Source organism: Phoxinus phoxinus (genome assembly GCF_949152265.1).
Source record: "Phoxinus phoxinus genome assembly, chromosome: 19".
Lineage (NCBI taxonomy): Eukaryota > Metazoa > Chordata > Actinopteri > Cypriniformes > Leuciscidae > Phoxinus > Phoxinus phoxinus.
This window is the reverse complement of record NC_136894.1, coordinates 13,578,260-13,594,273: the sequence shown is the minus strand read 5'-3', so window position 1 is coordinate 13,594,273 and position 16,014 is coordinate 13,578,260. Positions and strand designations below refer to the sequence as shown.

The 16,014-nt window shown below is 37.2% G+C and overlaps 4 protein-coding genes across 5 annotated transcripts in view; 1 reads left to right on the top strand and 3 right to left on the bottom strand.

The window, feature by feature from the left end:
* LOC306987326 (uncharacterized protein) overlaps positions 1 to 16,014 on the top strand; it is a 214,267-nt gene that overhangs the window by 150,042 nt on the left and 48,211 nt on the right. The gene's annotated exons all lie outside the window — the stretch shown is intronic.
* On the bottom strand, positions 41 to 3,437 carry LOC306987382 (ras-related and estrogen-regulated growth inhibitor-like protein). Its single transcript, XM_079591585.1, has 4 exons — positions 3,238 to 3,437; positions 3,100 to 3,153; positions 2,904 to 2,980; positions 41 to 1,410 (listed from the first exon to the last, which is right to left on the bottom strand). The coding sequence occupies exons 1-4, from the start codon at positions 3,350 to 3,352 to the stop codon at positions 994 to 996; spliced, it is 663 nt and encodes a 220-aa protein (XP_079447711.1). The 5' UTR covers positions 3,353 to 3,437; the 3' UTR covers positions 41 to 993.
* On the bottom strand, positions 5,286 to 9,725 carry thap7 (THAP domain containing 7). Its single transcript, XM_079591476.1, has 5 exons — positions 9,563 to 9,725; positions 8,741 to 8,820; positions 8,062 to 8,217; positions 7,798 to 7,926; positions 5,286 to 7,306 (listed from the first exon to the last, which is right to left on the bottom strand). The coding sequence occupies exons 2-5, from the start codon at positions 8,818 to 8,820 to the stop codon at positions 5,764 to 5,766; spliced, it is 1,908 nt and encodes a 635-aa protein (XP_079447602.1). The 5' UTR covers positions 9,563 to 9,725; the 3' UTR covers positions 5,286 to 5,763.
* On the bottom strand, positions 12,272 to 14,407 carry LOC306987322 (perforin-1-like). Its single transcript, XM_079591479.1, has 3 exons — positions 14,341 to 14,407; positions 13,649 to 14,169; positions 12,272 to 13,531 (listed from the first exon to the last, which is right to left on the bottom strand). Exons 1-3 carry the CDS (start codon positions 14,341 to 14,343, stop codon positions 12,325 to 12,327), a joined length of 1,731 nt encoding a protein of 576 aa, XP_079447605.1. The 5' UTR covers positions 14,344 to 14,407; the 3' UTR covers positions 12,272 to 12,324.

The following is a 16,014-nucleotide window of genomic DNA, read 5'->3' as shown; positions in this document are numbered from 1 at the left end:
GCTGGACACAAGCAAACTGCAGATTCTAAAGGCTGCATTACTGCTTTTTGGAATTACATTTGGCACGATGCAATATCACATTTTAATGGAACCGCATTGTGTTGTAAATATACCTAAAAAAGCAACAGAATTCAAATATTTGTCATGTTTTATTATAAAACAATATTATTATATGGTTTTACACTTGCAATATATACAATCATCTGTGTGTTTGACAGTTAGCAACACCAATGCATCGAATGAAACTGATAGGACTTTAAAAAAAATAATTTTTACTCAAAACTGTCAAGGATCAACCATGGGAAAAGTGGGCGTAATTTTGAAATAATTAAATTTCACATCAATTTATATGACTAAAAAAAAATTACTCAACTTTCAGTATTTTATTGGACCATTATGTATGGACTTAGAAACAAAACAACTTAAATAATCTAAAGAGTTCACACACAAAAAATGCTACATTGTCAAAATATTCATGTATGGTGTGTTGGAGGACACATTTTACAACCCGTCTCATTTAATTGCATAGGGGCTAAGAAGCATTGAGTCGACAATTGCACTTATTAGCGACAGTAAAAATGATAGAAGTACAAGGAGAAAACTGTCAGATATAAAAAACAGTGAGCAATGAGACCTAATACTACTATTATACTTCAATCTAACTTGAACATTCTTAGAACATTCAGGAATTTGGGGCCTTTCACACAAGACACGTTTCTTCATTCAAAAACAGAACGAAGCAATAAAACATGAGGGGTCTAGAGACATTTAGTTGTTGAACTACTTTTAACTTGACACACTTTAACAAAAAGGCCAAAGATGTCTGTCCATACGTAGGCCAACCAAAAACAGCACAGACGGAACACAGTGTGAACGGCCCCTAAGATTGTCAACTTGCAAAAATCCAGTTGAGATCAATAGTCTTTGCTCCAATATGGATTTCATAAAGGGATTATCCATGATTCTTCCACCACTTAAAGGGGAAATGTGAAACTATTCAGTCCGCTTCCTTCCGAATACGGCCGACATGCTCCTCACGATACCCTTGAAGCCTGCGGTGCCCTTCTTGAGTGCCCTTGCCTCTCGGATGAGCTCAAACAGTTCGTGAAACACCATCAGCACTCCGTGGTACGTCTCAGCAGCGGAGACCTCAAAAAACCCACAGTCCGCCGAGAGCGCCAGCAGCCGGCCCTCCTCACTTGACACTGTACGTCGGTGCTGGAGGTCTCTCTTATTCCCCACAATGATGATCTGAGCTGTGCTGGCCAGTTTTTGCTTGGCTTGTCGTATGCACTGTACTTGTTGCCGCACAACATTGAAGCTGGCGCGGTCACAGATGCTGTAAACAAGGATATAGCCATCCGTCCACTGCAGCTGTCTGTCGCTAATGTATCCTGACTCCTCTCCATTCTGAAATAAGGGAATAGAATTAATGGATAAATCTCTTATGTACTCCAATTGTTGATGGTACAGATTAGACCCCGAAGCCGCCGCCAGGCGCCGCCATTTGCGCCATTTAGAATTTCAGCCGCCGCCAGCCAATAATTTCGTAAGCCAAATTGAGCCGCCATCTGATAAAGTTTGGCTGAGCCGGTATTATTTGCATCAAATAATAAATCTATCACATAGAGACATACACACACGAAATATAAAAACAATACACGATATCTATTTCCCCACTGGATTCATCAGCACAGTCTTGTGCTCGTTGCTACGATACACAGACTCACAGTGAATTGACGACCAATTAAAATTGCTCGTTTTCCGTACAGAAGAAGCAGTGCATTTTTTTCTCGCACTGAGGTGAAATTGCGGAAAGAAGCAAGCAAGGTAATTTTGATCTCCCTTCTCACATACTTTCCTGATTCCTACTTACTTTTTTTTAAACTTAGGCCTACCCAGACTTTTGTTAAATCTTCAGGGTACGGTTGCACAAACACCTGAATCAAAGATTGATGTTATGAACCAAATATTCTGGAACGGAGAGATTTATAGCACTGAACGTGATATTACTGCAGTAACAAACCACCGTTTCCACATTGCTAATTCACGACGCATGCTTCAGTGTACATTGAAGTGAAATGTGCAAAACTTTGTCCAAAATAATACTGATAACAGTGTGTGTTTATATTAAGGCGAGACACGGCAGGCAAAAACATCGTTTTTTTTTACTGGTCAATTTTGAGATTTTTGGATATTTGTCTTCAATAACATGTCTTCTTTCAGACTTGTGGTGAAAAAAAGTGCGAAATACACATTTAGGTCTTTATTTTACTGCACTTTGTCTGTTTGCGTCTGTAGATTTCTCATAAATTCAACAAAAGTTTGCATTCTTAATCAACATACTTCTCCGCGATCTGGTGTTTTCTTTATTACATTGTATTGCATTTTGTATAAATATAGTGTAAGCCATGCATTGCTTGGAAATATTGAGATCTAGTAAATCAGTAACATATAGACATCTGTAGACACGAAGTGGCAGCTTCAGCCATTTGCAGCTATGAAAAGTTTGGCGGCTGCAGCAGCCATTTAGGTTTTGGCTGAGCCGGCTAGCCAGCCAATAACTTCATCAGCCAGCCATTATTCTCAAAACAAATGGCTTCGGGGTCTAGTACAGATGTCAGCTTTACCAGCAACTATTCAATAGGTAGGCTACTTTCTTAGATACCATCCCCCAAAGATACTATTCTAATTAGTCATTTATTAGGCATTCTTTTTTTTAGATGCTAGTACACATACATCCCAAATGATAGTTGCAATTGATTTATTTAATAAAATGTATAACTAGATAAAGATATATAGTTGATCGATTTAAGGAATAAATGTTAAAATGGCTTGCCATACTGCCGTGTAAAAAAAAAAAACTTTCAATCATTCTTTGGAATTGGCAAAAAGATGCTTACCTGGTGGCAAAGCGAGTCCCATATGTTGAAACAAATATCACGTCCGTCGATCTTGTCAGTATGGCTGTATATTGATTCTGTAAAATAAAAAAATAAAAAAGTTAAGCAAAACGAAGGGTATTTTATACAATTAAATTACATGGGTAAATTACAATGGGGATCAAGACAAGAGTGTGATCATCAATAATCTGTTTACCTATATCTCCATATTCTCCAATGAACCGCCTCGTTAGAAAGCGCACGGTGAGGGCTGTGAAGAATAAACAGAGAGGTTGTTAGAGCTGTAATTCACACTGTAAAATTAATGTGCAGGCAAGGTTGTTGCAGAACTTACCAGATTTCCCAACGTTCTCTGCTCCAAGTAACAAAATGTTGGCCTCCACTTTCTGCTGGTTGCCTTCCATGGTTTTGCTGCTGTAGCGAATGCGTGATTTCACTTGAACAACCATTGGTAGGTAGTATAGGCTGTCGGTAGAGTCCTACAGTGTGCAGGTGTTGAGCGTACAGAAGCGCACTAGAAAGCGTGTTTAAATAGCCTCAATATGCCTGGGCGGGGCTTCCTCTCTAGACTGACCAATCAGAGCGAAGAGCATCTGTTGTTTTTGGCTACAATTTAGTAGAATACATTTTCTCTACGCACAACACAGGAAAACATTATTTTTATAAGTTCAGTATAAATAAAAGCAAAAGAGACATTTTTTATCGAATGTACCATTGTGAAGTAGGCTACACGAAATAGCTTATGCATATATATTTTTTAATATCAACAATAAGAGGCTACATTGATTGGTGAATAACATAAATTATTATTATTATTATAAATCAGGGTTCATCATATTTCAGCAACATTGTAAGTAACTGAGGCTCTTGTCAAGGCATGCCACCAATCCAGTGAAGGGCTATGAATTGCAAATGCTTCTAAATGAGATGATCTTTAGCAACCAATTACGACTACATTAAATTAGCAATACAACACAGACATATAGCCCTTCTTGATCTGCCATGGCAAACGCTTTTTCATGACAATAAGCAGTTCTCTAGCTTGCCTTGTGAAGGGTCCCTTATCTGCCACGGCCTTCATTAATCGATAAATGACCATTTTCTTAAAATTACATTGTTCAGATCCTGCTCTAAACCTCAGTGCTGTAAGCACACTATGAATGCTGTCATCGTCTATCTGCAAACTCTGTGTCCAATTTTTTTTTTTTACATCAACATACTCTGAGTCTCTGATAATGATTAAAGAGCGACGCCAAGTGGTATGCGAAATGTCTACTTCAGTTAGAACCATAAACGGGTATAGTAGGCCTCCTGGTGGTCACATTAACAAATGACGGGGAATGGAATCGAGCATATTTTAGAAATGGCTGCAACAGAACAAATGGATACATTTAAAATCATACTAAATTTAAATTGGTCTAAAATACATTAGCCTATACTGCAAGTGAGTTTTTGAGTTTTAATGAGAGGAAATTCACATTATGGTAATAGGGGCCATTATGTTAATGTTGTCCATTGTTACATTTAAATTGACCTTACGGTCATTATGTCCTATATGCACCTTCAATGAAATAGACATGCTTTATCTCATTTATTCAGCAACTGCGGACTGACAGTATTCACAGAATTCTGAAGAAAACCGAATCAAGCCAACTCCACATCAAACAACTCAACTAAAAAAGGCCTATCATATATCATCAGATTGTTTGGACTATAGCCTAATACTGATAACTGAGATGTTCTGCATTTTTTGCTGGGGTGATAATAATATAATGGAGTGTTTAAATTTTAAAGCTGGGTGCTGAGATGTTGACCTGGACAGAGAGAAAAGATCCCAGAGCGGTTGTGGGTTTTATTCTAATTTGAGGTCATTTGTAAATGCTCAGTACCTGAGAGAGAGAGAAAGTAACAAACACATTGCAAATGGACAGTTGTTACAAAACTACCAGCAGAAAAACATGTAAATTGAATGATAGAAACAACTTGATTTTTTTAATCGACTACATCTCTCTTGCTTTGTGAATTGAAGAACAAAATTAGGTAGGCTTTTTACTTTAATCACTAACCTGCAAATAAAGTCTGCCTTATTATAGGCCAAAAGTTACATTGTCAATGAAAAAAATTCCCTATAAGATGTTTACAATACTACCAATCCAGGATTGGTAAAATTCAAGTCTCTCCTGCATTTATTTGATCAAACCAGAGTAAAAAGAACATTAATAGTGTGAAATATTATTCCAATTTGATGCTGATTTTGTGCTCATGAAAAAATTATTAAAGTTGAAAATAGTTGTGCTGCTTAATATTTTTGTAGAAACTGTGATACGTTTTTTTCAGGATGTTTTGACATACAGAAAGTTAAAAAAATATATATATTTTTTTCCTATTCTTTATGAAAGCAAAACTTGATCATTATAGTTGAGGGGAAAAACAATTGTTTCAAAACCTACTACATAATGGATGTTCGTGGGTATGAATGTATACAGTATAGACAGGGAAGAATAATGGAGTAGGTTTCAAACTTGAATAAAAATTAGTTCGTTTCCAAGTTCTTTTAGCTTTAAACTGTAATTATGGCCTTTTTGAACACAGTCTAACTGCAATGTCAGATTTTTATTTATTTATCTGTATTATTGAATCCAATTACTAAACATTGCCCAACATACACATTTTAGTAGCCAAAGAGTTTTATTGAATTATGACTTTCCAATTAAAATACCAATGTATTAAATGTCTTTTAATCAATATTCTGCCAAAATATGAAAATGATGCATCTTAGCCAAAGTCAACTGAAGAGTCTGTGCATGTTCTGTACGTGGAGAATAAAAACATTAGATAGTAATATAACAACAGAGACGTATCAGTCAATAAACTCGCTGCTAAGCTGAAGCTGAAACCCCTCTAAATGTTCCTTCAGTCTCTCTCTGACATCCCCGCCCACTGCTGTGTGCCTCAGGTCCGACTGGTGCGTGAGCTGTCCGTTTTCCCACCCAGTAGATGTCAGTATCATGGAATCACACTTCACAGTCACTCCATCCCTTTCTTCAGTGGCCTTTGACTGAAATCGATCCAATATGGCCTGAGGCTGCACAGTCTCAACGTCGACTCTGTTCCTTTCCCCCGTTTCAGTAACAACTGGCATCAGTAGGACATGATCATCAGTCTTTTCCTGTACCCAGAAAAACTGCTGACCCTCTCCCTGCTCGATTTCCGTTTGGCTCTTTTCCTTTGTGGCGGGGTCAGGGAGAAGAAGTTGTTGATGCGGCTGAAGCACTTGGATTTGCTGTAGCTGGAATGGTGAAGAAGTTTCCTGTATTGTTGCTGAGTATTGAATAGGTCCAGGCGCAGTGTGCATGTCAGTCTGTGGATGAAGTAGAGCGAGTTCCTGGATTGCTTCTGCGTTATCGTGGAGCTCAAGAGATGCTTCCTCCTCGGTGTTCAATTGATGCGGTTGCAATTCCATGGTGACCATCTGCATTGTGTCCTCATTCTCTGTGCTCTCACAGTAATACAAGTAGTAGCTTTGTTGCTCCACAGGTGCCACAGCAGCCCTAGAGTTCTCTGGCTTTTGTTCTTTGAGCACCTTTGCTTTCCTTTTGACTTCCTGGATTCTCATAGGTTTATGTCTTGCTTGAGATCCTTGAACCTCATCAGGTCCTACAGTTGAATCTTTGTAAACACATATTTTGTTTCCTTCATTGTCCCTTCCGCAATAAAAACAGCACCCTTCTTCTTCTTCCGCTGTGACTTTTGCCCTCGTCTGCCCCTGTCCGTTCCATCCCTCAGCGAGAAGATCTATTTCATCAGTTGCGCCTTCATTTGCACTCTCCTCCAATCCCTCAAGATTGCAACCTCTGTCCACCTTCGTCCCTTGTCCCTTTTGAGCAGTCCAGCTTGAAAACCTACCTCCTCTGGCCTCCTTCCCTTTCACCCCGTCTCGTGAGCGAGACAGGGTACTCCTAAGTCGGTTCTCTCTGAGGCGCAGCAGTGCGTGGCGTAGGCGGTTCTCCCGACGGCGGGCGGCACTCAGAAGACGCAACGCTTTTTCCAAGCTGTCGATTGCTTTGTCGTATCGCTTTCGCCACACTAGAGGGCACAACTGAGCGTAGTTGTGCTCTTTCGGCAAGTAAAAGCCAGGAGGCGGGGGGAGACGCTTCATGTAGCAGGATGGAGAAGGTGGACGTGGAGAAGGTTGAGGAGAAGAGGGGTCAGGAGGTTGTTCATCTAATAATGTCTCTTCAGAAGTTTGAGGAGCCTCAGATGAAGGCTGAGAAGGAGGCTGCCCATGCTTATCCTCCCCTTCGCCTTTTTCACACTCATTATCTGCTACTTTTTGCACCATAGTCTCATTGTTGAAGATCTCCTGGCTTTCTGATCCTTCATTATCATTGGAGTTTTTGACACTGAAAAAAAAATTAAGTACAGGTTTATGTGTAATTTGATAATTCTATTGTCTCTAAAATATGGTTACTGCCCATTGTACTGATGAGCATTTATGGTAAACTTAAATATAATTTCTATTATACCATTTCTATTAAAACTTGTATGTCATGTATTTGTATGTGTATATATATATATTATATATATGTAACTACACATTTGTAATGATGAAGTTGCAATTTAGTAAATTTAATATTGAATAACACGTTACAGTTTAAATCAAGTACCTGTATTTGAGTACATATTAAAAACTTGCGTTTTTGTAAGAAACGTATCAATAATCAATATTTGTAACTTTAAAACCTATAATAACTGGCTTCCGGTAACGTGATGTATCGACGAACGCGGAAGCGCAGAGGATAGAGCAAAACAAAACACCAGTTATGAATTAGACTTAGACTAATTCTAGCACAATAAAAAGAGGTGATTTTTATTCCAGCTTTAGGTAAGATACCTGATACGTTTATCCACATTTCGAGGTCTGCCTCTCCGTTTTGTTGCACATTTCCCAGCAGTGCCTCTTTCATGAGGCTGAATTTCAAATACAGTGGGAATCGCATCATCCTTCAGTCTGCGGTAGCCACTAAAAAATAAAAAAGGAGGAATCAACATTATTTTATAATCTTCAAATATTTTGTATTTTAACAGCAGAATTAAACGTAAAGTTTTTTTTGGTCATTGCTTTTATGAAAAGTTACGAGTCTGATAAGCAGCAGACCTGACTCCAGAGAGTTCAAAGCTATCAGGGGAGAAGTGTTTAGAACAGAAATAGATGAAACCACTCTGGGGGTCCCACTGGCCTTTTCCCTCAGGGCCTTTGCGATGAGAGTTGATAATCCAAGTTGTTCGGCGAGGGTTTCCCTTCTTTGGCAACCTAGAAAATGATAACAATATTGACAAGTTAAGATAATTTAATTACCCCCTTGAACAACTGCAGCTGAGACATATTATTTTACACTCTTTTTCAACAGACAAAACAAGAATATGAACAATACGTTGAGACCAATGCAAATTATTATTAACAATCCCATGTAGTTCAGTGAACTGGTCACTAGGAGGCAGATATGAATCATTATAGTTTCTCTTGAGCTGACCAAAATGTTGCATATTTTGATTCAGAGGGCATGGCAGTTCTCAAACTATTAGATTGTAATCACATACACTTTCTATTGTAATTGTCATTTTAAAAATCAGCTTTTTAATGCTTAATCAAAATTAAACCACCTGTGTCAGTGTAAATATAAACATGTTACACGGTAGTTGTTCAGCTGGTTCCCAACAGGTCTGTTCTGTTAGGGTCATGAGCAGCAGGAAGAAAAAGGTCTGAATGCAAATAATAAAATATTAAGTCAGTTTTTCAGCATGGTCACTACTGATGTGGAAACATTTATATGCACCTGTGAAAAGTGATTCCAGATTTCCGGACGTCTTTTGTGTCTCTTGACTTGCAACCTACAGCAGAGCAGTGTCTGGGCATCTAGGAGGGGGTAACAAACACAAAACTATTTTTTACTCTTTTTAACTTTTATAAATCACACACATTTACCTAATGGCTTTTAATTATCCAATTAAATTAGATTAGATTGAATTAAATGAGATCAGATCTAACTTTTCAAATGTTAGGCTACTACCACCTGATGTGGTTAAATGAAAAAAAAAAAAAAAAAAACATAAAACATAAAACAAACAAAATCAGAATACAAGTTAAAAATAATATAAAACTAAATGAACATAATTATAATCATAAAGATAACACCAATAATAGTAATAAATGAATAAGTAAAAACTACATCAAATTTAAAATTCAATTCTGCATGCATCATATTCATCATCATCATCAGTCATTATATTTATTTATTTTAGATTTTCAGAATGAACACGTTTTCCTGTTTTGAAAATTGCATGCCAGTTCATATGGTGGTAAAAGGCCCTATATCGTAAACTCTTCTGTGGTATCAGTTTTTCAAGCAGCCGACTATCGGCGACCGATCGCCCGTATCGATGTGACTTGATGTTAGCTCACGTATGTGATGTGTTTGAGGCTGCAGTGTGTCGTGTTTAGGTAACTACATAGCATGCTGCTAAAACAGGTCAACAGCTGACATGTTGCTCATTTGAAAACAATATAAACCTAGACTACAGAATAAAAATGCGGGCTACTTTTCTAGCAAAGAATATTCTCAGCTATTTCTGTCTTTAAGATCATCATTTAAACTCACCACAAAGGCCTGCGACCTCACGCAGATGGCCGTCTTCTTCTTCCTAGGCGCTGTAGCTTAGACCCGCCTTTCGGCAGCAGCCAATCACAGCTATGCATTAATCTGACGTTGCGATTGGACGTAAATTTGCCTTTTGAGGGACAACGCTGATCTGGTAAGCTACAACGTCAGTCACTAAAAACAAACCAATTTATGTGATTTGCTTATTGGCATGTTAATTTGGAATAGTTTTAAAATGTTCTTTTAAAACAAGGAACTACAGAAATAGGCTAACTAGTTAATGGGTAGGCTACCAGTAACTGGTATGCTTGGATTAACCACAACAAATTGTTGAACAATTCAAAATAAATTCCTGAGTTTCTGTCACAATTTTTAAACAAATGCCGTTTGAGTTTATACTGATCTTATTACATTTAAAATGTAAAATATTCCAGTCATTTGTAGGTGGCATTGTGGAACTATTGCCAGTAAAATCAGTGATGGTGAATCTTTTGTGAGACTTATTTTCAAAGTCAATATCACTATAAAGTGCCTTTGGTGTCCTCATCAGAATCACTCAGTCATCATGAACATAATGCAAAATAATGAAATTCTGAGGTTTTATTATAAGTGGCCAAACATTTACACACATACAAGTACAATGATAAGTCTCTTGAAATGTGTTTTTCTGATTTTATACCATTTTCTTTGATTGGATATATGTGATTTTGTAATGTCCCACATGCTGCTCAGCTAACTTCAGTGAGTGTAAAAAGTGGTTAAATGACATAAAATTAAAACACTATTTGAATGTACTTATTGTCCTCAACAAGTTATTTAATAAAACAAGTCATTTTGATTATTTCTATTTTATTTTCATAATAATATTAAGCATTTTGCATGTGTCCCTGAAATTGCCGTCCACCCTGTCATTATGGGGTTAACACCCCTTTAAGAAACCAACTGATGTTCTCAGTGACACCCCCTCCCCCATTTGGTCTTTCTTTAGTGGAGGTTAAAACATCTGCTGCACACACAGTACGTATCTACACTTATATTTCCAAATTTTCATCATATTGTGTTTGTAGTTGTGTGTTGTCAAGCTTAACATGTCCACCCTGTCATTGTGAAATATTAATTAATATAAAAACTTTTCAGAAATTCAAAATATATATTTTAAGCAGTGCACAGTCAGCTTCAACAGTGAATGACTTTGCTAACTGCATGTACACCATGTGCTAATTAAATGCTAACTTTAGCCAAAAATGTCCACCCTGTCATTGTCCACCCTGTCACCAAGCCTGTGTCCACCCTGTCACCAATACATATTTAGGCAGTAATTTCATTATTATCAAAAAACTTTTACCATTAACTAAAATGTTTTGTTGGGAAAGGGACACATTATCTTTCTGTAGATCTACATTTTATAATCCCTAAGCAATGAAAATGTATTTATTCTACTTTGAATTTGTCCATGACAGGGTGGACATATTTTATGGTTTGCCCGTATAGTGTCAGATTGCAGTTAATTTATAAAAAGTGATGGAGCTTGACCAATATGAATTTCTAACAGCCTAAGGTCTCCTTAATACAACACATATTAAGTTAAATGGAAAATCTCAGATTTTTATTTAGGAAATTGTGAGGTCTCAAAGGCACTTTATGGTGATTTTGCACACGTGTGTGGCTATCAATTCTCACATATATTAGCGTGTTTGCATTTCTTAGTACTTAGAACACAACCCCCCCCCCCCCCCACACACACACATAAAAAAACAAACAAACCAAACATTGTGGTGTGCATGATACAGAGAGGTTGCTGAATGCACTTCAGCTCAGCTGATGTGTGAAGTGCTGAAGCTCAGAAACATGTAGCCTAAAAACCACAGACACATAAATGTATCACATCACGTCAATAGGCCTACTTAGAAATACACAGGAAATACATGGGCATAAGCAAAAATATTAATTGAATAGTATTTCAGTTTTTCTTGCATTGTTGATGAATTAGAGATGTGATGGATGAAGCTAAAGTTTAGTGATTTAAGGAGCGCAATTTATATATACACACTACAGTAACTAATGAGACCTAAACTTCATTATGTAGCAGAATTTATTAATAATATTTTTTTATTAATTTCGTAATTTCTGTGATTATTGTTAACCAAAGGAAAGCACATGCATCCAGAAGATTATTTGCTTGAATGTACGGCAAAGTCCTTCCACATAACTGACCAGTCCACAAAACTGTCCTTGATCGATTTAAATATAATATTCTGTGAATGGCTGAAGATTATAAATAAGTATATAACTTGTATTCCATTTTAGCTGCCTATGTAAAATATCTGGAGAGAGATAAGTTGGCATTCCAATTCCATCACAATAATAGGTAGCAATATACATGCTCAAGTATTTGAGCCACCACCTGAGAAGTGTCATGTGAGTGATTATAATGAGGTATATTAGAACTCATTGCAACCGACAGTGAAAAAATGTCTATGGCTGAATTAAAAATAGCATACTGGCGATGTACAAGAGTTGTATTCAAATTCAATATCTCTCTACCTGCAAATGTGAACCGTGATAGTGAAATATGATTGTGTAGTACAATATATATAAGAAAACATATTTTGGGGAAGGACTGTAGTATAAGTGCACTGTAAGTTGCTATTACATTTTGCATGTCTAATAATAATAATAAACCCAAAGAACACAAACACACAGATCTGTCTTTAAAAATGCTTTTTAATGCAAAACACACACACAACGATTCAAGATGCAGGTCACAGCAAAAATAGCTTTCCATAAGTACTCTTGAAGTTTAACTTATTTGAGTTATTGCGAGCTAATTCAAGCCTGGGCATATCTTTAACCAGAACACCATTTCTTGAGCTGAAAATGTCAGCCAGAGGGGCATCCATTGGAGAAGGTTTGTGTTCATTACACTGTGGGCCATTTAGACTGGGAGCACATTTCACTTCATAGGTAAAAAAGAAGGTGCCATATTTAAAATAACAAACCTTACTTACAACTCCACTTCTAAGATCAAAAGAGCATTTACCAAGGAGGTCACTGTTCCAGTAGCTGTCTACATCAAACACTTCAAAAGTTAGTCTATTGGCCATGCTAATCTTAATAGGACCAAACTCAAATGTTTCTGGCCAACGTGGATTGTCATTATCATAAATAGTCTCAGTGCGCTTGATTTGTGTGCCATATGTAACTGTTACAGCACCATCTGTTTCAGAAGTTACATCTCCATACAGACCTTTGGCACTGAGTCTGTAGACTTTCAGGGTGGCAAGTCCTTTTTCAGGTGGACAGCAGTTAGACTTTATAATTTGACTGCTTTCACAAACACAAGCACATCGGTCTCTTGCACTGCACTTCTTGCCAATCTTGCAAGGCTCTGAGCAAACCTTCATAAGCGCATTTTCTATTATGTATTCTTCAACAGCTCTCTTCAGTCCTTTCCTGGCAGGGTGTTTAGTACTCAGTAAGAAATGGAGGGGTTTCAGAGAGTAGTGCACAATGTCAGGGAGGCTCTTCAAAGACTCAAGCCAGTTCTTAAGGGAATTTGGGTGTGATGAACCAGAAAAAAGCAGATCTTCTCCATTTATGTTTCCTCCGATAATCTCTGTCTGACGCTCATTGAACATGGTGCTGAACTTTTCATTTGTGCCCATCTTCTTTTTCAGTTCTTTACAAAAATGGCTCTCTACCTTCACAGTCACCATATTGTATGAACCAGAGGCTTCAACATCCAAACAGTCTTTCACTGCAGTGTCTGTAAGCCCACTCACTGCTGCCTGACAGGTTTTGATGGCTGTTATGGCTTTCATTTGCCCCCCTAACTTGACACCTGTGATAAAGTGAGTGCCATATGTGGTGATCAGGTTGCGGTAGGCGTCTGGATCGTAGGATGCAGGGAGTGATTTGATTGCTTCAAGAAACTCTGCATGAAGAGGAGGCTTTCTAGCTAGACGATATCTGTAAAGAAATAGTAAACAAACTTGAATTCAGTGTGACCAAAGAGGGAGCAGATTACAGTTAAAGTTAAAATATCTATATTTTTTTGCATGAGGAAAAGCTACCCAACTCTCTCACCTGTAAAAGCTGCATGCAACTTCATGTTTGGTGAAACTGTATTTGTCTTCTTTAGATTTTGTCATTCCAAATTTCGCTTCCCTGGAATGAGTGCTTCCGACTGCAGCTCCGACAGCTTTTACATCTAAACCAACTTTCCAGCCGACTGAGAGTGCTGATGATGAATCATTGACCAGTGCTTCACTTGATTCAAAGATCTGACCGGAGACTTTCATTGAACACTTTGGCAAGGTCCTCCAGAACACAACTGCAGCTGGTAGCTTCTGTTTTATTCCATTCATGTAATTGTTCTTGCTCAATTTACAAGTGCCGTTTCCTAAATCCCATTCCTCCATTTTGATCACATAAGATCCTTTTCGCTCCATGGTCACAACATCAAATCCCTCTCCAGCAAGATTGTGTCCTGGAACAAAGGGAGCATCCTCACACTCTTTTGATGCACCAATGTCATCCTCTCCAGAAATGGTCACGAGAAGCAATGCCCAGAAAACAACAAGGTAAATCTGGAACTGCCCCATCATCTGTAGTGAGATAAGAAAATGTTTTGAAAAGTTCTGTCAAATTATTATATTTTACATAATGATAATGTCATCATAAAATTAAACATTATAAACATATTACAAAATGTAAAACGATAATTATGGTTCCTTTTAAATCATTATTTATGTGATACATTTTTCAGTTTTCTTTACCATTAAATTCACGGGTGAGCTGATCAAATGAATCTGAAATATGTTGTCTGCTCTTTTTATATGATGCTTGTGTAGACTTGTGTGTCAAAGGTTTGTATTATAAATAATATGTGATGTGAGTCTCAGGGTTCCGCCCCACAGGCCTTTTTCTGTGTTGATCATAAGAGCTCCTCTTGTCTTGTCTTGTTTTCCCTTTGCGACACTCCTTTTTTTAGTCCTTATGCCTTCTTTTTTTGGTTATTGTGCTCACCTGTTCCTTGTGAATCTTCCTTCTTATTTATTATGTTGGCTTGACCATAAACATATAATATACATAGATGCCTCATTGGCCGCTTTGGACCATTGCTGCGATAAATATTAATCCGGGCAAGACCGCTCTTTAACCAAAAGCAAATCAATGGGGAATTGTGGCTTTTCTGGACAAAAAGTGCAATAAAGTTTACATTTCTCAACTGATTTCAATGGTTAATGATCTGCGTGGAGTACCAAAAAAGGTTCTGTTCAACCTAACACTTTTTGACCTTTTTTCAGTTTGTGTAAATGCATTTGGGGTTCAGAGCATTCATTTTTTTCCACATTGATTTCACACGTCTAGTACAATTATGTGGTTTTGTTTCATTAATAGAGTGTATACTTTTTTCTTGATTTAACCCGAAAGACTGGAAGTGAAATGTGACAACATGCCCCGTAGGTGGGGTACATTGTAACGTGTGAGGGCAACATTGTAACATGACCATATGGCAGATTAAAATGTTATCTGATCTAATAAAAAAATAAAAAAACAAGACAAACTAAAATATTTGTCAATAAAATACAATTATTAAATTAATCATTAAAATAATTTTAAATGAAAAGAAAAAAACGTCTAGGCCTACAGCATAGTTCAAACCATAATAATGAATAATTTCTGAACAATGACTCTTTATTCACATTTTTTTGTCATGGTTTCATATAATTTATAGTTCTAATAGGGGCACATTGTAACGCAGTGTTACAACATGCCCCATCTGCGCAACTAGGATTTAAACCAGGTTAGTGTCTTCTGCTGCTGGTTAGATCAGCATTAAAGAACTATCTCAACTGTTAACAGATATAAGATATATATTATATTAAAATAAACACAAAACAACAGAGATGAAAAATTAACTTCAGTAAGAAATGTACTTTTGCTATGGTTAAATAAATGTTCAGTGATATCTTCCAAATATTTTTTAATTTTGGTGCAATTTTCCTCTATATAGTGTTGATATGCAACTAGCAAATACACCATGTTTCGCCATGCTGGCATGTGTGAAAAGTTTTTAATCATGCGTGTTACAACTAGCCCTGTGTTAGGTTGAGCCCCTCACACCCCTACTCAGAATCTCGCTAGGTAGAACTTGACAATTATTCATTGTCAAAAGGAATTGTGAAAACTCACACTTGTCAAGTACAGAGGTGGTTTATTTTTTTGTTTAATAATTTTGCAGATGTCCCTAATAATATAATTCAATGTAGGCTACATGAAATGTGCACCTCTTTTTTAATTGTGGAAATGGCTTTTTCTGTCTTCAACGCCGCCATTTTAGCTTTTTGTGCCTTTAACTTTTTCTCTTCAATCACACCATAGAATGTCACACAGGACAATTTCAAATGAATGTAAAGATAATTTGCAGCTCAAAAACTTATTTAGCC

What these genes read in the sequence shown, in the direction of transcription:
- LOC306987322 (XM_079591479.1), bottom strand. An exon ending in GTTGCATGCAGCTTTTACAG is followed by an intron (nt 13,532 to 13,648) that starts GTGAGAGAGTTG and finishes ATTTCTTTACAG; the next exon opens with ATATCGTCTAGCTAGAAAGC.
- LOC306987382 (XM_079591585.1), bottom strand. Translation starts at nt 3,352, where the DNA reads ATGGTTGTTCAAGTGAAATCACGCATTCGCTACAGCAGCAAAACCATG. An exon ending in TGGAGAATATGGAGATATAG is followed by an intron (nt 2,981 to 3,099) that starts GTAAACAGATTA and finishes TTTATTTTACAG; the next exon opens with AATCAATATACAGCCATACT. An exon ending in GGGACTCGCTTTGCCACCAG is followed by an intron (nt 1,411 to 2,903) that starts GTAAGCATCTTT and finishes CCCTTATTTCAG; the next exon opens with AATGGAGAGGAGTCAGGATA.
- thap7 (XM_079591476.1), bottom strand. Translation starts at nt 8,820, where the DNA reads ATGCCCAGACACTGCTCTGCTGTAGGTTGCAAGTCAAGAGACACAAAA. An exon ending in TCTGGAATCACTTTTCACAG is followed by an intron (nt 8,218 to 8,740) that starts GTGCATATAAAT and finishes ATCATTTTCTAG; the next exon opens with GTTGCCAAAGAAGGGAAACC. An exon ending in AATGTGGATAAACGTATCAG is followed by an intron (nt 7,307 to 7,797) that starts GTATCTTACCTA and finishes TTTTTTTTTCAG; the next exon opens with TGTCAAAAACTCCAATGATA.